Source organism: Tachysurus fulvidraco, chromosome 23 (genome assembly GCF_022655615.1).
Source record: "Tachysurus fulvidraco isolate hzauxx_2018 chromosome 23, HZAU_PFXX_2.0, whole genome shotgun sequence".
Taxonomy (NCBI): domain Eukaryota; kingdom Metazoa; phylum Chordata; class Actinopteri; order Siluriformes; family Bagridae; genus Tachysurus; species Tachysurus fulvidraco.
In genome coordinates, this window is record NC_062540.1 from 1,422,175 (window position 1) to 1,445,980 (window position 23,806).

Here is a 23,806-nt window from a genome sequence, read left to right on the forward strand (position 1 = left end):
ACCTTCTAAGCATTGCGTAGGATTATTAGAAACACTGTATGTTTGCCTATCAGCTACATATCTTGGAGCAGGCGTTGAATATTTTGGCTGATGCTGTATGGGGGTAGGCATTACAGAAGCAAGAGATTTCAATTTATGCTCAATTTGGACGTCTCGCCTTTTTAAGCAATCCGCAATTGTTTTGCCCAAATCCTGCAGTTCAAGCTCTGTTTTCTTTTGAATTCTTTCACTTTCTCTTTCAGACCGATAATTCATCCTTTCTTCAATAGTCATACACTGGGTTTTCAATTCAGCCATGGTAACACCTTCATTGCCTTTCTGAATCCATTCCTCAAAACGACTCTCCAGTTTGTTAACTCTGTCATTTAGCTGTTCTAATATTGTAAAAAAAAAAAAGGTATTTGGACTTCTTCTTGTTCTTTAACAAGTACAGGAGGCAAAGTTGTACTATCCTGTTGCTCAGGTCCTTGCTCAACCTCAATCCTCTCATTTTCTTCTTCAGATTCAACATAGAGCTCACTAAAGGTATTAATTAGTTCTTTTATAGGTTCTCGTCTACTCAGAAAAGCTTCAGAGGTAAAGTCAAGTTTGGGACCTTGCTCTTCCTCGTCACATTCTCTTGGCTTGCCATCTTTAGTCAGTGGTCCAAACAATCTCTCATACCCAAATGTGTCCCTGTTCGGGTGCCATTATATAACCTCTCTGATCAAACTTACTTTGCTTAGAGGTATTTATATGAACTCTCATTTACTTTACCCTCATTGCATATGATACCACAGTACACATTGTATAACATCCATGTTATACTTTTAAGTATGCAATGGGGGTGACACAAGAGGCCCTTCTATAAATACAAAATTACAGAATTACAAGTTTGTATTCATTAAGAGTACACTACAAACATTGCCAGAGATATAACAGTCATTCATATAAAGTCAAAACATTGCAGTAAATATACTCACAATGGCAATAGAAACAACTGTTTCCCATTAAGAGGCCTTTCACTGAAGCCAACACAAACCCTGATAAACCTAGACTCGGGTGGAAGCCATTTTCTTTTCCTTTACTGGTCTATCCCCTTATAAACATTCAACGTCAAGGTTGCCCCCTATAGGTAAGGAATAGAACAACTAGTAACAGGCTAGACCTGGTACAGCTTTTTTAGTCCTTATTATTATTGTCAAATTAAATCAGACGTGAGTGTGTCCATAAAATGTCAAACAAACATTGTCTTAGAGAAAACTTTATTAATGAAGATTTATTATTAAACATTTATTAATGATTACCAACTTTCTTTAAAAGTCCATTTTTGAGGAAGGTCTTCTTTCCCTCTTTGTGTTGTTACCATAGAAACAATCACTTATCTGAGCAATACAGTTATATAAATTAGAGATTTACTACTGTCAGAACTGATGTTCTGGAAAATGAATGAACTTTTTAATCAAGTCCTGACCAATCAGAATTAAGAGCTGAACAGTGTTGTGGTGTATTTGCTCAAACTCAATACTTAATGAGTGTCATGATACAGAACAACACACTTTAATGCTTTTATAGATGAGCTAAAGGTGGATTTTTGTTGTTCAGGTTATCAGAGATGATGATGATGTTTTTGTACTGTGGTGTTAAAGGTAAGTGTTTAATGTCACTGTCTGTTTTATCGGTAAGATCTTCAGAGGTCGAGATTGAGAGCCGTTACAAAAAATGGAAAGAGTGTCTCAGTAAAAGTGTGTGTTATAGTGTGTAAGTGTGAATTGGTCAGAAGATCAGTAAATGTCACTTTCCCCTTCATCCAATCCAGATGCACTCTGACCTTCTGTGGTTTGTCTTTAGCTCTGAAGATGCCACCTGCCTGTCCTGGGCAGAGCGTGTGGTAACTTCCTTTACTGTAGCTCATGCTACACACTGCGTTACAGAAGGAGTTCCTCTTTCTCAGAGCAGACTCTCTGATCACTCCCAGCTCCCAGATTGCACTGTCCCCAACCTCGACGTCGCAGAAGTGTGAGCCTTCATTAAAGCTCTCACAGCCCAGGACACACGTAATGCTGTCGAATCTCTCCGGATTATCAGGAAGCAGCACTTCCTGTTTTCTGTGGTCCACAACAGTGAGATCTTCAGACACACGGAGCTGAGCGTGTGCAGTGTTGGGGTCCAGAGTAACAGAAGCTAGGAGAGGATGAAAAGTCTTGTAAATTCAATCAAACACAAATGTGAGACTAAAAAGCTATTTTTAATGTTCTTTGGTCAGTTCAAGGATAATTCATGCAATTGTATACTGTTTATTTGAAAGCATAAGAAGTGCAGTTTCTTGTCACTTCTCATTGTTCAAGTGTTTGAGGTTGATTTGGGATTTAGAAAGTAATTAATAAGTAAGTAGATCAAATTAGTAAAAAGACCAATACTTTCTAGAGATAGTAATTATTAAATTAATCTAATTAGACTGGTAGTAGATGCAATTTGTAGTTAGTAGTTAAGAACTATTTTAGAGTAAATTCACAACTGTTATAATATCAGAGGTGAAACTGGAAGAACAGTATTTTATTAAATCTATTAATTTAATTTTTGTAATAAGTCTGTCCGTGTTTTTGCCCTGTATCTGTCTGCTGTCTTGTCCTGCTGTTAATTATTGGCCCCGCCCACTTATTTGTTACCTTGGACACTACTTACACTCAATCTCTTCCCCAGGTGTTTTGTCTTTGTCTCTGATTTTCTCTGCTTTGTGATTGGTTCCTGTTTACTACATTTTCTCTGTTTGTTCACTTCCCTGGTGTTGGTTGTTGTTGGTATGTGGTGTGTTCCTGTCCATGTTCTTGTTTCCTGTTTTGTTCCATGTTCTGCCTTGTGTTGCCTGCCTGTTCATTTGTGTTTTGGATTAAAACTTGAAAGTGCATTTGGATCCTCACTTGCCTGTCTCACCATGTCTCATCATGACAATTTTCATGTATAGGTGCGATCCTGGAGGCATTTAAATAATGTGGCAGAAGATTAAATTGAAATATAAAAACATAAATCAATCATGTAAGCCTTGAGCATATTATAGCCGTAAAGTACCTGGCTTTACAAACATTTGACATAGTAAATAACTAAATAGCATTCAGTGTCTAGCAGCGCAGCAGCATTTTTATTATGTGTCAACATGTTCATTCTGGGGAGGCATGGTGGCTTAGTGGTTAGCACGTTCGCCTCACACCTTCAGGGTTGGGGGTTCGATTCCCGCCTCCGCCTTGTGTGTGTGTGGAGTTTGCATGTTCTCCCCGTGCCTCGGGGGTTTCCTCCGGGTACTCCGGTTTCCTCCCCTGGTCCAAAGACATGCATGTTAGGTTGATTGGCATCTCTGGAAAATTGTCCGTAGTGTGTGAGTGAATGAGAGTGTGTGTGTGTGCCCTGTGATGGGTTGGCACTCCGTCCAGGGTGTATCCTGCCTTGATGCCTGATGACACCTGAGATAGGCACAGGCTCCCCGTGACCCGAGAAGTTCGGATAAGCAGGAGTAAATGAGTGAGTGAGAGTGAGTGAGTAAATGTTCATTCTCATTTGACTACTCAGCCAACAGAAAGAAGGCAGAGGCTCACAAAACAGGAGGAGGACCTGCACCACCACCTCTGACAAATGCAGAGGAGATGGTCCTGAGCCTGAATGCTGGAAGGCCAATGGCTGAGGGAATTCCTGGAGGGACTTCATCACAACCAGTCACTCCAGAAGATTTAAGTGCCTTCATAAAATGTAAGAGGTCTACCTACAGTATGTGTTATTTTTATATAGACTTTTTGTTATATTTCCATTTATTAGTTCGGGTTGAGTTTTTCGTTGGTCCCAACAGATTTGTACGGTAATATCAGTCTCTTGGAGCCTCCTGTCCCAACAGAACCCCAGACAGTTGTAAGTAGCCTACTCAATACACTATAAATTATGACAAATAGTATTATAAAGTGTTCTTTATGAAATGCTCATCTTCACAGGATGATGGGGATGAAGAAACCACAGAGAGGCCTACAGAGGTAATGTTAATATTATGTGTCTACACATCAAACAATCTACACATTCACAATCTACACCCCGTGAGTGTGGAAGAACAGCAGGAGGAAAGTCCATCAACTTCTGGTGCACAGATGAACACAGTTCAGTGATTTACAGTAAATGCCATAGTTTAATTCTGTAGAATTTTAGAACTACATCATGTAACTCTAATCTACTGTATTTTCAGTTGCCAGTTAAAGAGTTATATAGACTTCTTCTGATAGAAGATAAAAAGATAGAAAAAAGCAGCAAAGAACTGGTATACTTGGACCGCCAAATCCAAAAGGCAGATCTGGAAATCGAGATTCTGAAACAAAAGCTAAAGGTACTGAGTGTATGGTCACAGGTGAATTCTATGAAGTATTGAAACTATATCCAAATCTATCTTTTTTTTTTTTTTGGGAAATAAGGAACACCATATAAATTGCTGTAATTTTGTGTTTATTCATTTTCTTTTTTTTTGTTTTGTGTTGGTGGAGGATGCCATGATTAATTAGCCTTACTAATATGTTCTGCATCCCCGATGTTATACTAAAAACTACCATTTGCAAAGAAACGTAAGGGAACTCAAAGCATCTGCTCGGATGTACTATAAGAGCACGGCCGCGATGGCTGATGTTTCTGATGTAAGGATGGATGAGATTATGGATGTATCTTATTGACTGTAAAGAAAAACGGTACAGCTCAAATAAAAATGCATAGGGATATGACCAAAAATCCACTCTGGGCCTCAAAATCCTCTCCGGATGTAAATGTAACTCCCTACGAATTAATACAGCATCATCATCCATAAAAGGACGTGACATTTCATTCCCTTTGCTGCTGTCTGTGTAACTGAAATGTGTGCAATGAATGAAGTGTTTAAACATCGCTTCCTCTTTAAAAAAGGGGAGGAGACCGAAAGAAACTCAGGTTTACTGAAGAAAACCTGCTCCTGGCCAGGTTAGGTTCACAGTGTAAGTTACTATCGTAACTGACTCATTTTGGGTTAAATTCAACCCAGCAGTGTATGCTACTATGGTAACTGACTGAGTATAAATTACCTCTTTTTCAGAAAGTGCTTAACTTAACTTGCTTTCTGAGGTTTAACATTAATCCCTTTCTGAAACAGAAAAACCAGCATTTCAGGGTTAACATACTCAGAGTTTTCACTTAACCTCCTTTCTGAAACAGGCCCCTGGAGTTTTAGTTCCTCTTCTATTACTAGTCTGTCGCTAGAGGGTGCCAGAGAGTAACCTGTGATGTTGCTAGACTGGATTCGACCACCAGAGGGCGCCGTAGAATGCTGGAAATCAGCACAGCATGTGTCTGGATCTATTTACAGAGAGCTTTCCTTTTTCTGCGTTCACTCTTGAGGTGGATCTGTGTGTTGGTGCTCAAGGCTCACATGGTGATTCTGGTGAAAGTGTTTGCTATGCTAGTGTCTCTGGCTTCTCTTGCAAAATAAATAAATAAATTCATAAAACTAATTCTACACTCTAAAAACTGCTGTGTTTAAAACAACCCAATTTGGGTTATTTTGGCCACCCAGCGCTGGGTCAAAAAGGGACGAACCCAATGCTGGGTTATTTTAACCCAACTATTAGTTAAAATGACTATACTGCTGGGTTGAATTTAACCCTAAATGGGTCAGAAATTTAAATGATTAAAATAATGAATCTACAGCAATACTTACTTCAGTAATCCAACCCTGCCCATGGGAAACACGGGAGTATGTGGAAGCATACTGATCTAAATAAAATGTCATCCTTCGTTTTATTAATATTCGTTTTCTTATTTTTGTAAAGGACGTCTAGGCTAAAATAGCAAACCTTAAATCTAATATATAACATGTCTAATATACGGAGCTGATGTAAAACGCTCGCATTCTATGAAAATGTATCAAATATCACAGTAAATGCATCACTGACTTCAGGCAGAAAAATTTACTTTAAGAATACAAATTTAAAATATGAAAACATTTCATAACATTTACATAAACCTCAATATCTGAATATATAAGAATCACCAGTAAGAATTATCAATTGCAATGTAATTGAGGTGTTGAATGAGAAAAATAGAAGAATTTAGAATAATGAACATGCATCAAATGGACTGCAGTCAGGAAAATTTACTTCCAATTAAATGTGTGTGTGAAATACGAAAACATTTCATGTAACAGTGTAAAGTTAAAGAACACAGAATCCAATGAAGCAGTCAGGTCACAGTAATAAAAATAAAAGTTTATTAACTATACACTGTTTAATTAATAATAAAAATAAACCAAAAAAACAAGTTACAGTTTGTCTGCAAAAATGAATGCTTTCAGAACTCTCACTGCTGGTGTCTCCTCCCCAGGAAGTCCATACACCACAGTGTGTAGAAACTGCCACACCAGTAAACAGTGATTGCTGCCATCAACTAATTACATAGAAAATATTAATGTCAGTCAAAAGGCATTTTATCCAAGAATTGCTCCTAAATTATTCCTGGGTGTGTCATGAATAAAATGGCGGTCGAACATGATTAGTTTCAAACCTTATTTAGCCTGAGCTGACCTCAGACATTCCCGCTTGTAATCCTGAAAAAACTATACATTATGTAGTATGCTCGTAGTGAATGAATCTCGTTTGCTGTTGAATGAACCTCACAACGAAGTTAAACAAAATGTAGAAGCAGAGCGGGAAATTGGACGTCCTAAAAAAATACGTTACCGTCAAGTAAACTCCGCCGTATCAAAACCGTATCTAACACAGAAATCATTTATAATAAAGTAGATTTTTTTTTGTACAAAAGTAATATTTATAAAGCATTTACCTTATTCCTTCCAAGCTCCGATGACGCGCTCTCCTATTCACTGATCTGGGATCTGTCGTGCTCTCTTTCACGTCCGTGTTCCGAACCCAGCACAGCTGGGTTATAGCACAAGACAATTTTCAACCCAAACTTAGGTTAAAACTCAGCATTTTTAGAGTGTATAGTGCATCAATTATGGATCGTACCAATTAAAAGTAAATGATTGTAATGACATAAAAACTTTTACTTTTTGTTTTTTTTTTACACCTTTACAGGTTTACTCATTGTTTCACAGAGAACTCAACATCCTAAAAAGGAAATTATTACACATGATTATGATTTTTTTGTAAATGCTTTACTTATCGCAAATATGAGAAAACAAGTAATAATAAACAAGTAATAATAAACTAATATTAGGAAAAAATGTGAAGCAGCTCTTCCTTGTCCCTCCACTAGAAGGAGACGGAGAGCAACCAGTGATGTTGCTGAAATGGATTCGACCACCAGAGGGCGCAAGAGCACAACATATGCCTGGATCTCTTTAAATAGAGATTTGTTTAAGGCTCTGCTGGTTATTTCTATGCTATGCTAGTTTCTCAGGCAAATATATAATCAAAATCAAAAACTTTTAGTAAATGTTTGAGCCTTTAGTTAATCTTTGTATATTACTGACTTTGTGAGTTAAGCTCTCATCTCTGATTCAAAATTTTTATAGAGTTCTGGCTCCAAATCTACAAGATGAATTTGGCTCATTGTTTTAAACTGTGAACAATCATTTGTATGCTTTTATTCTTGAGTGCTTAAGTTTTTAATTTGGATCTAAATGAGTAGGTCATATATTTGGAATAAGAAGATATCGCACCTCTGAGACCCAGGAAACCTTTGAAAAGTGCAAGTAGGAGAAAAATGAATGAGTTTCCTGCAGATTGTAATGTTGTCATTATCTCACTGATACTATTAGTTGTGTATATATATATGATTCAATGCTGGTGTTTTGCAGTTCGAGACCATGACCAAACGGAGTCAAAATAAAAACATAAAAAAATAAAAAGTCTATAAGCTATAAAATCTTACCCTTTTACCCTTTTCTTAAAGCCTACTTAGCTCGAGTAGTTGCCGATCATTTGTGCACTGATCCTGTATTTACAAGCTCTCTGTTAAAACCAAGATCGTACTTAATGTTATTTTGTGCAGTGGATTTACAGAAACTTCTTTATTTACAAATGCAGCCTTCATAAATATCACTGAGACAAACACACTTTTTTTGTTTTATTTCATTTTAATGTTAGAATAAAAATCATTGTATAATTGGATGTACAATAACCAGGCCAGTAAGATTACATTACATGTCTGCACATTGTTCCATCATTAGGTACTAAAACTAAAACTAGTACATGCAGGGTACTAATAAACCAAAACATTAACTGAATCATAATACAGTGATACATACTGTATATTAATTACTTATACTAAATGAAAGAAAGATTCTGCTTTGTGTTGGTCCATGTCACAACACAGCATCCAATGTATTGTTGCAAGATTGCTGTATCTTCGTCTCTTTGAATTCAGTGGTAAAAGAGATCCCCTGCTCGCACCGGTACTCTCCATACTCAACCTTACTGTGAGAGCCTCTGGTGATGGTCAGCTTGACCGGGATCACAACAGTCATCTCGTTCCTCACCACGTCCACTGTGAGTTTGGTGCGAGGAGGAATGCTGGCTGGCAAGTAGACTCTGATACTTTCAGATTTAGATCTGGTGTTGCTGCTGCCCTTCTCCACTGTAAAGGTGTTACTGACATTTAAGGTCTCACCTTTACAACCACACAGCGATAATTTAAATTTGGCTCCAAAACCAATCTGGGTGGAATCGCTGAACTTGAAGCTCTCAGTTACCGACCCTGAATACTCTCGAGTCAGATCAGTGGTGAAGGTTTGTTTCTCAGATCCATAATTCACACCAGAGATGGAGTCGATGATGACTGTTTTTAAAGTTTCTTTCATTTTGTCCCATTCCATTTCAGCTTTAATGGTGGGTTTGCCAGCTTTAAGAGGACGGACGTGACTCACACGGTTGTCAAACCAGTCGAGTTTAGGAACATCACGACCAGCTCTGGCCACCAGCTTATACCCACCTCTCTGTACATACTGATACAGAATCCAGGCTCCTCTCTGCACCTTGTGAGAAGATGCTTTGTCATCAAAATCGCCATAAGACAAATTGGTCTCACAGTCGATGACGAGGCTCCGGCCCTTATAGTTCTCGTGTTCATACAGTGTGATCTGAGGATTGTCCAGGTCTTCTGTCACCAGCTGTAGTGAAGAAATGTCATCGTAGTAGTACACGCTGGCATATTCTCCTTCCTCATATTCAGTCGGTTCACCAGTGTAATTAGCACCTGTGTACGCCACCCATGGATTCCCGATGACTTTCAGAGAGGAGATGCAGTTATCAAAACTCAGTTTAATTAAATCAGGGACATCAGAAGTGATCTCTCTGCTGAGGCCCTTAAAGTCAGGATGTTCATAGACGATGATCTTGTTCATGACTGAAGGAGCTTGCAGGTTGCCCAGAGACTTACAGACAGTGCAGAACACGATGAAAGTGAGTATCTGTGAAGATTATTTAAGTGTGTATTTCTATATATACTGTAGCTGTTGGTGGTGTGAAAAGTAGAAACACACATTTTACAGTAACTGGCATACTGTTACAGCTCCTCCCTAAAAAAGTAACAACAACAACAACAACAGATTAAACAAACAAATGTGTCAGCCAAAAACAAACAAAAAAATTCTCAGCCCAACTTTTAAGACGACCTTCCCAGATCAGTGAATAGATCATAGTGTCATCAAGGTACAGTATACTTCACTTTGCAATTCTGCGCCCCTAACAAGTCTCTCTGCCTTAGCGGTGGACATGTCATGCATGATGGAATATATATTTGTAAGTTGAGAGTAACAAATGCAGAGATGCCAGAGACATATGGTGTAAATGTAATTGCATGTAACCTTTTAAAAGATCTATTTTGGTGTAGAACATGAAGAACCCACTCTGTCCACACAGTCTTCCATCCTGGGAACAGGACAGGAGACCGGTTTGTTATGCCGTTACCGTGGTCCAAACAGAATCACAGGTATGTGTTAGGTTTTACTGCTGTCAGGTTCTACTCTCCTAACGGCAAACACTTCCAGTCCTTACCACCCTCTAAACAATAGGTGTGCATCAGTGCCTTAGAGCTCCCTGTGACTGTATACTGGATGGAATGCACATGACACCTTCTGTTCCACATCCATAACTCCTTTATGCTCCATCTGCTCAAACAATTGTGAGATGAAATTTGACCCTTGGTTTGTCTGACTGACCTTAGATAAACAGAAAATCTAGCAGAACTTGTTTCTCTGAATTAGATTCTCTTCTTTTTTCGGTAATCCTGACTACACTAACACCTATTACGCTGAGACAGTAACATCTGTGTAAACTGCATACATTTAGCAGAAGTGACTGTACTCACATGTACTGCCTTCTTTGCTGATACAGTAACATCCAAATTGACTCGTTGCACAATAACAAAAGACATTTTTCTGAAACATTAAAATCTACAGTATGTTTTTCTGTCGTCTGTTTTACTGATAGAGTTTGGGATTGGGAACAATCACATATCTGAACAATGCATTTATATAAATTTGAGATTGGCAGCTGCACTACTGTCAGAACTGATGTTCTGGAAAATTAATCAAGACTTTACTCAAGCCCTGACCAATCAGAATTAAGAGCTGAACAGTGTTGTGGTGTATTTGCTCAAACTCGATACTGAACGAGTGTCATGACACAGAACAACACACTTTAATGCTTTTATAGATGAGCTAAAAGTGAATTCTTGCCGTGACCAGATTATTTTTTATGGAGAAGAATATTGGGCTCTGATGCCATGTATAAGTATAATAAGCTATCAATGTTCGTGACCCATACGCTCTGCCACATTTTCCTTCAGTCCTACATCATATCCGGGAGACTTACTTCTTCTCAAAGCTAGACCTTTAGTCTAGTACATACAACCTGATCCAAATCATGGAGGGAGAATTGTGGTGAACGGATTTTCTCACTACAAATTTATACATTAATTGTCTAGTCATGCCATATGTATTAACAAACGTACCAGCCGTATTCCAGTCCTTTGTGAATGAAGTATTCTGTGACTTACTGTATTATATCACTATGTTACTGAGTACATAGACAACAGTCTAGTATTCTCCTTGACCTCTGAGACTCATGTAACCCATGAACGAACTGTTCTCATCTGCTTACAGCAACAGCAGCTATCTATACCTCAAAACAGTAAAATGTGAGTTCCACCACACCTCCAACTCATTCCTCAGTTAGGTCCTCATCCACCAGGGATAGAAATGGATGCAGCCAAAGTATGAGCTGTCATGGTATAGACAGCACCTATCAACATCAACGAACTGTACCGGTATATTCGAGACTATAGCTCAGTATCTGCTCCTCTGACGTCACAGATATAAGGACACCCCAAAAAGCTCTGCTGGTCTGAATCCACACAACCTACCTTTAACCTGCTGAAACACCGCTTCACCAGATCCTTTATCTTATGACACCACAGATTTATCTTAAAACAAAATTACCATGCAGAAAACTCAGTCCCAGATACATCAGACCTCTCAAAACCATGGGACAAATTAATCCAGTCACACACCACTGTTGTTTTGATCTTGTGCTCTGTTTTCTGGAATCTTTGCTATTTGTATTGTGTTTTTGTACCTTATTGATATTTTGCCTCTTTATATTCACTGTGAGATTAATATTGTTCTACTGATTGTTAAATAATTTGTTTCTCTGAATTAGATTCTCTTCTTTTTTCGGTAATCCTGACTACACTAACACCTATTACGCTGAGACAGTAACATCTGCGTAAACTGGCTAAATTTTGCAGAAGTGACTGTACTCACATGTACTGCCTTCTTTGCTGATACAGTAACATCCAAATTGACTCGTTGCACAATAACAAAAGACATTTTTCTGAAACATTAAAATCTACAGTATGTTTTTCTGTGTTCTGTTTTACTGATAGAGTTTGGGATTGGGAACAATCACATATCTGAACAATGCATTTATATAAATTTGAGATTGGCAGCTGCACTACTGTCAGAACTTATGTTCTGGAAAATTAATCAACACTTTACTCAAGCCCTGACAATTCTTGAATTAAAAACTGAACAGTGTTGTGGTGTATTTACACTTGCCTTGCTCAAACTCGATGCTGAACGAGTGTCATGATACAGAACAACACACTTTAATGCTTTTATAGATGAGCTAAAAGTGAATTCTTGCTGTGACCAGATTATTTTTTATGGAGATGAATATTGGGGTCTGATATCATGTATAAGTTTCCGGGGGTTAAAAGCTATCGATGTTCGTGACCCATACACTCTGCCACCTTTTCCTTCAGTCCTACACCATATCCGGGAGACTTACGTCTTCTCAAAGCTAGACCTTTGGAGTACATACAACCTGATCCAAATCATGGAGGGAGAATTGTGGTTAACGGATTTTCTCACTACAAAGTTATGCATTAAGTGTTTAGTCATGCCATATGGATTTACAAACGTACCAGCCGTATTCCAGTCCTTTGTGAATGAAGTCTTCTGTGACTTATTATACCACTGTTACTGAGTACATAGACAACAGTCTAGTATTCTCCTTGACCTCTGAGACTCATGTAACCCATGTACGAACTGTTCTCATCTGCTTGTAACAGGTTTACCTGTTACCTGGTTTCCCTACTCTCCACTAGGGGGCAGCTGAGGTCAGAAACCCTAAGTATTTAACCAGGTAGTAGAGTAGAAGCAAGGAGATTTGTTTGGAAGAGGGAAGCATGGTTTTGCTCTAGTTCCTTTTGAATTATTGCTTTTGGAGTCCTGATTGAGAAACTTTGTTTCCAGTTCATTTTTATGGACTTTTTGTATGCTACTATACATTCTGTTGGGATCTACATGAATTGTAAAGGCTCTACTTTCATGGACCACAAGAACATTTCCCAATGAAGCGCTAGTGGTGCTTTTGCGTTGAGGATGATCGGTACCACGAGTACAAGGATCTGACTTTGTGGGCTGTTAAATGTGGATTACTTGAACATTTGCATGTGCAGGGTTCTCATCATAATAGGGATGAGATTTTCTGATCTGAAACATTGACTGACTGGTGTAACCATCCTCTGCTGCCAATATTCAAAGAGTTGTTTGTCTATAACTTTGAACTCTCATGTTCCTTTGTTGTGTTTTATTTTGTTTTTTTTGGTCATAATCATTCTTGTCTGAAACCTGATATTATAAAAGGATTTAAAAACCTAATTTTATACATTGTTGTTTGTGGTAAATCCTGGGAAATACATTAACATCTTTCTAGTTGGTGTAAAATTAGTAGTTTGTAGCCCCGCTCCTTTTTCATATGTATAGCTACCTGCCTCTGTAGGGGGCAGGGGTTATATGCTTACAGCAACAGCAGCTATCTATACCTCAAAACAGTAAAATGTGAGTTCCACCACACCTCCAACTCATTCCTCAGTTAGGTCCTCATCCACCAGGGATAGAAATGGATATAGCCAAAGTATGAGCTGTCACGGTATAGACAGCACCCATCAACATCAAAGAACTGTACCGGTATATTCAAGACTATAGCTCAGTATCTGCTCCTCTGACGTCACAGATATAAGGACACCCCAAAAAGCTCTGCTGGTCTGAATCCACACAACCTACCTTTAACCTGCTGAAACACCGCTTCACCAGATCCTTTATCTTATGACACCACAGATTTATCTCAAAACAAAATTACCATGCAGAAAACTCAGTCCCAGATATATCAGACCTCTCAAAACCTTAAGACAAAATAATCAAGTCACACATCACTGTTGTTTTGATCTTGTGCTCTGTTTTCTGGAATCTTTGCTATTTGTATTGTGTTTTTGTACCTTATTGATATTTTGACTCTTTGTATTCACCGGGAGATTATTATTGTTCTACTGATTGTTATATAATTTGTTTCTCTGAAATAGATTCTCTTCTTTTTTCGATAATCCTGACTACACTAACACCTTTTACGCCGAGACAGTAACATCTGGGTAAACTGCCTACATTTAGCAGAAGTGACTGTACTCACATGTACTGCCTTCTTTGCTGATACAGTAACATCCAAATTGTCTAGTTGCACAATAACAAAAGACATTTTTCTGAAACATTAAAAACTACAGTATGTTGTTCTGTGTTCTGTTTTACTGATAGAGTTTGGGATTTGGGGCATTGGGGCAGTTCTGTGATAAACAGAGAGCTAGTAATGAAAAGAGCCATTTTACTATGATGTCTTGATCAATGATGCTTTTTTGGTCCTTATTATTATTGTCTAATTAAATCAGACGTGAGTGTGTCCATAAAATGTCAAACAAACATTTTATTATAGAAAAAGTCACCCTTTATTAATGATTACCAACTTTCTTTAAAAGTCCATTTTTGAGGAGGGTCTGCTGTCCCTCTTTGTCTTGTTACCATAGAAACAATCACTTATCTGAGCAATACAGTTATATAAATTTGAGACTGGCAGCTGCACTACTGTCAGAACTGATGTTCTGGAAAATGAATCAACTTTTTAATCAAGTCCTGACCAATCAGGAGCTGAACAGTGTTGTGGTGTATTTGCTCAAACTCGATACTTAATGAGTGTCATGATACAGAACAACACACTTTAATGCTTTTATAGATGAGCTAAAGGTGGATTTTTGTTGTTCAGGTTATCAGAGATGATTATGATGTTTTTGTACTGTGGTGTTAAAGGTAAGTGTTTAATGTCACTGTCTGTTTTATCGGTAATGGAAAGAGTGTCTCAGTAAAAGTGTGTGTTACAGTGTGTAAGTGTGAATTGGTCAGAAGATCGGTAAATGTCACTTTCCCCTTCGTCCAGTGCAGATGCACTCTGACCTTCTGTGGTTTGTCTTTAGCTCTGAAGATGCCACCTGCCTGTCCTGGGCAGAGCGTGTGGTAACTTCCTTTACTGTAGCTCATGCTGCACATTGCATTACAGAAGGAGTTCCTCTTTCTCAGAGCAGACTCTCTGATCGCTCCCAGCTCCCAGATTGTCCCCAACCTCTTCTTCCCAGAGCCTTCATTAAAGCTCTCACAGCCCAGAACACACGTAATGCTGTCGAACCTCTCCGGATTATCAGGAAGCAGCACTTCCTGTTTTCTGTGGTCCACAACAGTGAGATCTTCAGACACACGGAGCTGAGCGTGTGCAGTGTTGGGGTCCAGAGTAACAGAAGCTAAGAGAAGATGAAAAGTCTTGTAAATTCAATCAAACACAAATGTGAGACTAAAAGGTATTTTTTAATGTTCTTTGGTCAGTTCAAGGATAATTCATGCAATTGTATACTGTTTATTTGAAAGCATAAGAAGTGCAGTTTCTTGTCGCTTCTCATTGTTCAAGTGGTTGAGGTTGATTTGGGATTTAGAAAGTAATTAATAAGTAAGTAGATCAAATTAGTAAATAGACCAATACTTTCTAGAGATAGTAATTATTACATTAATCTAATTTGACTGGTTGAAGATGTAATTTGTAGTTAGTAATCAAGAACTATTTTAGAGTAAATTCACAACTGTTATAATATCAGAGGTGAAACTGGAAGAACAGTATTTTATTAAACCTATTAATTTAATTTTCATGTATAGGTGCAATCCTGCAGGCATTTAAAGAATGTGGCAGCAGATTAAAATGAAATATAAAAACATAATTCAATCATGTAAGCCTTGAGCATATTATAGCTGTAAAGTACCTGGCTTTACAAACATTTGACATAGTAAATAACTAAATAGCATTCAGTGTCTAGCAGCGCAGCAGCATTTTTATTATGGGTCAAAATGTTCATTCTGGGGGGGCATGGTGGCTTAGTGGTTAGCACGTTCGCCTCACACCTCCAGGGTTGGGGGTTCGATTCCCGCCTCCGCCTTGTGTGTGTGGAGTTTGCATGTTCTTCCCATGCCTCGGGGGTTTCCTACAGGTACTCCGGTTTCCTCCGGTCAAAAAACATGCGTGGTAGGTTGATTGGCATGTCTGGAAAATTGTCCATAGTGTGTGTGTGTGTGTGTGTGTGTGTGTGTGTGTGTGTGTGTGTGTGTGAGTGAGAGTGAATGAGAGTGTGTGTGGCTGCGATGGGTTGGCACTCCAGGGTGTATCCTGCCTCGATGCCCGATGACGCCTGAGATAGGCACAGGCTCCCTGTGCCTATGTATCCTGCCTCGATGCCCGATGACGCCTGAGATAGGCACAGGCTCCCTGTGACCTGAGAAGGTCGTTGGTCCCAACAGATTTGTACGGTAATATCAGTCTCTTGGAGCCTCCTGTCCCAACAGAACCCCAGACAGTTGTAAGTAGCCTACTCAATACACTATAAATTATGACAAATAATATTATAAAGTGTTCTTTATGAAATGCTCATCTTCACAGGATGATGGGGATGAAGAAACCACAGAGAGGCCTACAGAGGTAATGTTAATATTATGTGTCTACACATCAAACAATCTACACATTCACAATCTACACCCCGTGAGTGTGGAAGAACAGCAGGAGGAAAGTCCATCAACTTCTGGTGCACAGATGAACACAGTTCAGTGATTTACAGTAAATGCCACAGTTTAATTCTGTAGAATTTTAGAACTACATCATGTAACTCTAATCTACTGTATTTTCAGTTGCCAGTTAAAGAGTTATATAGACTTTTTCTGATAGAAGATAGATAAAAGATAGAAAAAAGCAGCAAAGAACTGGTATACTTTGACCGCCAAATCCAAAAGGCAGATCGAGATTCTGAAACAAAAGCTAAAGGTACTGAGTGTATGGTCACAGGTGAATTCTATGAAGTATTGAAACTATATCAAAATCTACCTTTTTTTTTTTTTGGGAAATAAAGAACACCATATAAATTGCTGTGATTTTGTGTTTATTCATTTTCTTTTTTTTTTAACTAATATGTTCTGCATCCCGATGTTATACTAAAAACTACCATTTGCAAAGAAACGTAAGGGAACTCAAAGCATCTGCTCGGATGTAAGAGCACGGCCGCGATGGCTGATGTTTCTGATGTAAGGATGGATGAGATTATGGATGTATCTTATTGACTGTAAAGAAAAACGGTACAGCTCAAATAAAAATGCATAGGGATATGACCAAAAATCCACTCTGGGCCTCAAAATCCTCTCCAGATGTAAATGTAACTCCCTACGAATTAATACAGCATCATCATCCATAAAAGGACGTGACATTTCATTCCCTTTGCTGCTGTCTGTGTAACTGAAATGTGTGCAATGAATGAAGTGTTTAAACATCGCTTCCTCTTTAAAAAAGGAAACCTGCTCCCAAAAATGCTTAGGTTCACAGAGTAAGTTACTATAGTAACTGACTCATTTTGGGTTAAATTCAACCCAGCAGTGTATGCTACTATGGTAACTGACTCTGAGTATAACTTACCTCTCTTTCAGAAACAGGCTTAACTTAACCTGCTTTATCGGGTTTAACATAAATCCCTTTCTGAAACAGAAAACCCAGAGTTTCCCTCATTTCAGGGTTAACATACTCAGAGTTTTCACTTAACCTCCTTTCTGAAACAAGGCCCCTGGAGTTTTAGTTCCTCTTCTATTACTAGTCTGTCGCTAGAGGGTGCCAGAGAGTAACCTGTGATGTTGCTAGACTGGATTCGACCACCAGAGGGCGCCATAGAATGCCGTCTTTGTTATAATTAGTGAAAATCAGCACCACATGTGTCTGGATATATTTAAAAAGAGCTTTCCTTTTTCTGTGTTCAGTCTTGAGGTGGATTTGTGTGCTGGTGCTCAAGGCTCACATGGTGATTCTGGTGAAAGTGTTTGCTATGCTAGTGTTCTCTTGCAAAATAAATAAATAAATAAAACTAATTCTACACTCTAAAAACTGCTGGGTTAAAAACAACGCAATTTGGGTTATTTTGGCAACCCAGAGCTGGGTCAAAAAGGGATGAACACAATGCTGGGTTATTTTAACTAGTTGGGTTGTGATTTTAACCCAACTATTAGTTAAAAATGACTACACTGCTGGATTGAATTTAACCCAAAATGGGTCAGAAATTTAAATGATTAAAATAATGAATCTACAGCAATACTTACTTCAGTAATCCAAGCCCACCCACGGGAAACACAGGAGTATGTGGAAGCAATTTAGGAAATTACTAAATTATTTTTGTAAAGGATGTCTAGGATAAAATAGCAAACCTTAAATCTAATATATAATATGTCTAATATAAGGAGCTGATTTTGTCATAACATGTAAAACGCTCGCATTCTATGAAAATGTATCAAATATCACAGTAAATGCATCACTGATTTTAGGCAGAAAAATTTACTTTAAGAATACAAATTTAAAATATAAAAACATTTCATAACATTTACATAAACCTCAATATCTGAAGATATAAGAATCACCAGTAAGAATGATCAATTGCAATGTACAGTAATTGCGGTGTTGTATAAGAAAAATTGAAGAATTTAGAATAATGAACATGCATCAAACGGACTGCAGTCAGGAAAATTTACTTCCAATTAAATATGTGTGTGAAATACGAAAACATTTCATGGAACAGTGTAAAGTTAAAGAACACAGAATCCAATGAAGCAGTCAGGTCACAGTAATAAAAATAAAAGTTTATTAACTATACACAGTTTAATTAATAATAATAATAAAAAGAACTCTTACTGCTGGTGTCTCCTCCCCAGGAAGTCCATACACCACAGTGTGTAGAAACTGCCACACCAGTAAACAGTGATTGCTGCCATCAACTAATTACATAGAAAATATTAATGTCAGTCAAAAGGCATTTTATCAAAGAATTGCTCCTAAATTATTCCTGGTGTAAAGGCCACTTTAATATTGCAAAGGTTTATGTGTTACTGTGCCTTTATAAGAGTTCTGCTGATGTATGCAGTTAGACAGTTGAGTGCGCATGCGCCAGACAGAGCTAGCGCGAAGTTGAATGTATTCAGACGTGTTGTTATTCTGCCTTCTGAGTTGAGCAAACCAACGTTTTTCTTTTGTTTTGTTTCTCCTTCGCTTTTCCTCCGTTTATATGTGTGTATGCTGGATGTGATTGCTGAAGAGGATCAAATGCAAAGGCTTTTTGGGATAACTTGCTGTGTGCCTCGAGTGTTTATTCCCTTTTTAAGTCACCTTGTTTTTCTCCGGGTCAAACCTAACACTCCGACCACGTTACACTGGGTGTGTCACGAATAAAATGGCGGTCGAACATGATTAGTTTCAAACCTTATTTAGTCTGAGCTGACCTCAGACATTCCCGCTTGTAATCCTGAAAAAAACTATATATTATGTAGTATGCTCGTAGAGAATGAATCTCATTTGCTGTTGAATGAACCTCACAGCGAAGTTAAACAAAATGTAGAAGCAGAGTGGGAAATTGGACGTCCTAAAAAAATACGTTACTGTCAAGTAAACTCCGCCGTATCAAAACCGTATCTAACACAGAAATCATTTATAATAAAGTAGATGTAACATGTACAAAAGTAATATTTAAAAAGCATTTACCTTATTCCTTCCAAGCTCCGACGAAGATGCCATGCTCGCTCTCCTGTTCACTGATCTGGGATCTGTCGTGCTCTCTTTCACGTCCGTGTTCCGAACCCAGCGCCGCTGGGTTATAGCACAAGACAATTTTCAACCCAAACTTAGGTTAAAACAACCCAAAGTCCTACCCAGCAGTCTCAACCAAGGGTTTTTAGAGTGTATAGTGCATCAATTATGGATCGTACCATTTAAAAGTAAATGATTGTAATGACAAAAACTTTTACTATTTTTTTTTTACACCTTTACAGATTTACTTATTGTTTCACCAAGAACTCAACATCCTAATAATAAAAAACTAATATTAGGAAAAAATTTTAAGCAGCTCATCCTTGTCCCTCCACTAGAAAGAGATGGAGAGCAACCAGTGATGTTGCTGAAATAGATTCGACCACCAGAGGGTGCAAGAGCAGCACAATCAGCACCACATATGCCTGGATCTCTTTAAATAGAGCTTTGTTTGAGGCTTTGCTGGTTATTCTGGTTATATTCTATGCTATGCTAGTTTCACAGGCAAAAATATCTAATAATAATTCAGGCTTTTAATAAATGTTTGAGCCTTTAGTTAGTCTTTGTATATTACTGACTTTGTGAGTTAAGCTCTCATCTCTGAATAAGCAATTCTTATAGGGTCCTGGCTCAAAATATACAAGATGAATTTGGCTCAGTGTTTTAAACTGTGAACAATCATTTGAATGCTTTTATTCTTCAGTGCTTAAGCTTTTAATTTGGATCTAAATAAGTAGGTCATATATTTGGAATGAGAAGATATCGCACCTCTGAGACCCAGGAAACCTTTGAAAAGTGCAAGTAGGAGAAAAATGAATGACTTCCATGAAGTTTCCTGCAGATTTTAATGTTGTTATCTCACTGATACTATTAATTTATAGTATATATGTGTGTGTGTGTGTGTGTATATATATATATATATATATATGTATATGTATGTATGTATGTATGTATGTATGTATGTCTGCTGTTGTCCAGTTCAAGACCATGACCAAATGGAGTAAAAAGTCTGTAAGGTATAAAATCTCACTTTTTTAAAGCCTACTTAGTTCAACTAGTTGCCGATCATTTGTGCACTGAACCTGTTTTTACAAGCTCACTGTCAAAACCAAGATCTTACTTAATGTTATTTTGTGCAGTGGATTTACAGAAACTTCTATATTTACAAATACAGCCTTCATAAATATCACTGAGACAAACACACTTTTTTTGTTATATTTCATTTTAATGTTAGAATAAAAATCATTGTATAATTGGATGTATAATAACCAGGCCAGTAAGATCACATTACATGCCTGCACATTGTTCCATCATTAGGTACTAAAACTAGTACATGCAGGGTACTAATAAACCAAAACATTAACTGAATCATAATACAGTGATGCATACTGTATATTAATTACTTATACTAAATGAAAGAAAGGTTCTGCTTTATGTTGGTCCATGTCACAACACGGCATCAATATTTTGTTCTGGCTGTATTAGACCTTCTCCTCCTTGAATTCAGTGCTAATAGAGTTCCCCCGCTCACACCGGTACTTTCCATACTCAACCTTAGCGTGAAAGCCGTTGGTGATGGTCACCTTGACCGGGATCACAACAGTCATCTCCTTCCTCACCACGTTCACTGTGAGTTTGGTGCGAGGAGGAATGCTGGCTAGCAAGTAGACTCTGATACTTTCAGATGTAGTTTTGGTGTTGCTGCTGCCCTTCTCCACTGTAAAGGTGTTACTGACGTTTAAGGTGCGCTCACCTTTAAAAGAAGACATTGTAAATTCAAATTTGGCTCCAAAACCAATCTGGGTGGAATTGCTGAACGTGAAGCTCTCAGTGACAGATCCTGAATACTCTCGAGTCAGATCAGTGGTGAAGGTTTGTTTCTCAGATCCATAATTCACACCAGAGATGGAGTCAATGATGACTGTTTTTATAGTTTCTTTCTTTTTGTCCCATTCCAATTCAGCTTTAATGGTGGCTTTTCCAGCTTTAAGAGGACGGACGTGACTCACACGGTTGTCAAACCAGTCGTACTTGGGAACATCACAATCAGCTCTGGCCACCAGAATACACCCAGCTCTCTGTACATGTTCATACAGAACCCAGGCTCCTCTCTGCACCTTGTGAGAAGATGTTTTGTCATTAAAATCACCATAAAGCAAGTTGGTCTCACAGTCGAGGATGAGGCTCCGGCCCTGATAGTTCACCTCTTCATACAGTGTGAGCTGAGGATTGTCCAGGGCTTCTGTCACCATCTGTAGTGAAGAAATGTCATCGTTGTAGTACACGTTATCTTATTCTCCTTCCTCGTAGACAGTCAGTTCACCAGTGTAATTAGTACCTGTGTACGCCACCCATGGATTCCCGATGACTTTCAGAGAGGAGATGCAGTAATCAAAACTCAGTTTAATTAAATTAGGGACATCAGAAGTGAACTCTCTGCTGAGGCCCTCAAAGTAACAATGTTCATAGACGATGATCTTGTTCATGGCTGAAGGAGCTTGCAGTTTGCCCAGAGACTTACAGACAGTGCAGAACACGATGAGAGTGAGAATCTGTGAAGAGTCTTCAAGTGTGTATTTCTATATGTACTGTAGCTGTTTGGTGTGAAAAGTAGAAACACACATTTTACAGTCACTGTCATACTGTTACAGCTCCTCCCTAAAAAAAACAACAAAACCAAATTAAACAAACTCGCTGTTAATTCACTGTTTGAAAACCACTCTTAGCCTTCAATTCAATTCAAGTATATTTGTATAGCGCTTTTTACAGTGGGCTTTGTCTCAAAGCAGCTTTACAGAACATAAACATAGAACAGAAGGTAAACATAAGGAGAAATATAGAGAATTAATATAGTAAAAAAATCAAGATATATATAGTTCACAGTGTGTATGTATGTATGTACTGTATGTATGTATGTATGTATGTATATGTATTTATCCCCAATGAGCAAGTCTGAGGTGACTGAGGCAGCAGTGGCAAGGAAAAACTCCCTTAAATTGTTAAGGAATAAACCTTGAGAGGAACCAGACTCAACGGGGAACCTCATCCTCATATGGGTGACACTGGGGGGTGTGATTACAAATATACAGTCAAACAATTGTTTAATTGGTGTAAGATCACATGGAGTTCAGATCTCCTCTTGGTATCATATTGTCCAACTGGAGCTGGTAGAGCTGTAGATGTCTCAGGATTCTCATAGAGTCAGCCTCATCTCAGTGGAGGTCCAAAGTCTTCATCGGACGGAAGACGATCGCAGCTGGTACAATGTCTGGATGCCTCGGGATGGGTAGAAAGAGAAAAACAGTTTAGAGGGATTAACATATCTGCTGTTCATAAATGTCTAAAGTAATGGTGCATAATTTTATGGGATTTATTATGTGTGTGTGTACGCCTGACTGAAGAGGTGAGTTTTTAATCTGTTAGCCTTCCATGCTGTACCACCACTGTCGAAATGTCTGAAACCCAGAGACATGTTTACAATCCCTGAGGAATATCATGATATACTGGTGGACCCTGGGACCGTGCTCACTAACACCTCTGCACCCAAGGGCTGAGTTTACCCCCTCTCTCTCCCTGAAACTTAAGCTCTGGACCAGTATATCAAGGCAGCATCAGAAGCAGGATATATTCGCCCCTCTACCTTACCAGAAGGTTGAGGGTTTGATGCCATGAATAATTTACCACGGATTAATTGCTATCAACATTCTCTTAATTATGTTGGCTTTGTAGAAGCCAACATTCTGTTTTCCTATTTAAGCTTAGACAAAAATTTATCAAGAGTAACTCCTCCTAGAGCTTTCGAGCCACATGCACCAAATTCGGATATGTGGATCCTGGTCTGAAGTTTACTTTTCTAAGCGATCCGAGTACCGGTACTTCTGGTACCGAGTCTCAAAATGGCCTTTTTTCGCATAGACTCCCATTATAAACTTTGGAGGTTTATAACTTGGCAAGCTTTCGAACTCTCTACACCAAACTCGGCCAGATCCTTTAGGGTGATACTATGAACAAAGTTTTAAATTGCTGTATTCACTGGCCTTTCAGTTGTCCCGCAGCCCCACCCCCAAAATATACAAAATCAGAAAAACTTTTTACAACATGGACATATAACATATCAAAACACTCGAAACAATGAGGGGAACTTCCTCACAGGTATTCTGATGATGTCACGTGATGTCACATAAAAATTAAAAATTAACACAACATGGACTTGTGACATACTGTATCAAAACACTCAGCACAATGAGGAGAACTTCCTTAAGAGTATTCGGATGACATCACATGCTCCTCTCCACTTATCTCCAAATGTTTTGGCACCCTACCTTTCTGTCTACTTGCTTCCAAAA

The 23,806-nt window shown here is 38.4% G+C and overlaps 3 protein-coding genes and 1 long non-coding RNA gene across 4 annotated transcripts in view; 1 reads left to right on the plus strand and 3 right to left on the minus strand.

Moving 5' to 3' along the window:
- Positions 1–8,032: 8,032 nt before the first annotated feature.
- Positions 8,033–9,420, minus strand: LOC113655374 (epidermal differentiation-specific protein-like). The gene has a single exon (XM_027165885.2). It carries the CDS (start codon positions 9,332–9,334, stop codon positions 8,297–8,299), a length of 1,038 nt encoding a protein of 345 aa, XP_027021686.2. The 5' UTR covers positions 9,335–9,420; the 3' UTR covers positions 8,033–8,296.
- A 3,683-nt stretch (positions 9,421–13,103) lies between these two features.
- Positions 13,104–23,806, minus strand: part of LOC113655366 (E3 ubiquitin-protein ligase TRIM35-like) — a 29,406-nt gene continuing 18,703 nt past the window's right edge. Inside the window, exon 6 of the mRNA XM_047807101.1 lies at positions 13,104–15,114. Coding sequence (XP_047663057.1) covers positions 14,624–15,114 — 491 coding nt within the window. The 3' untranslated portion in view covers positions 13,104–14,623. The remainder of the gene's footprint in view (positions 15,115–23,806) is intronic.
- LOC125140044 lies at positions 15,044–16,771 on the plus strand. Its single transcript, XR_007139266.1, has 3 exons — positions 15,044–15,171; positions 15,977–16,215; positions 16,296–16,771. It is a non-coding gene; the product is annotated as an uncharacterized LOC125140044 (long non-coding RNA).
- Positions 20,665–22,048, minus strand: LOC113655383 (epidermal differentiation-specific protein-like). Its single transcript, XM_047807115.1, has 2 exons — positions 21,799–22,048; positions 20,665–21,712 (listed from the first exon to the last, which is right to left on the minus strand). The coding sequence occupies exon 2, from the start codon at positions 21,710–21,712 to the stop codon at positions 20,942–20,944; it is 771 nt and encodes a 256-aa protein (XP_047663071.1). The 5' UTR covers positions 21,799–22,048; the 3' UTR covers positions 20,665–20,941.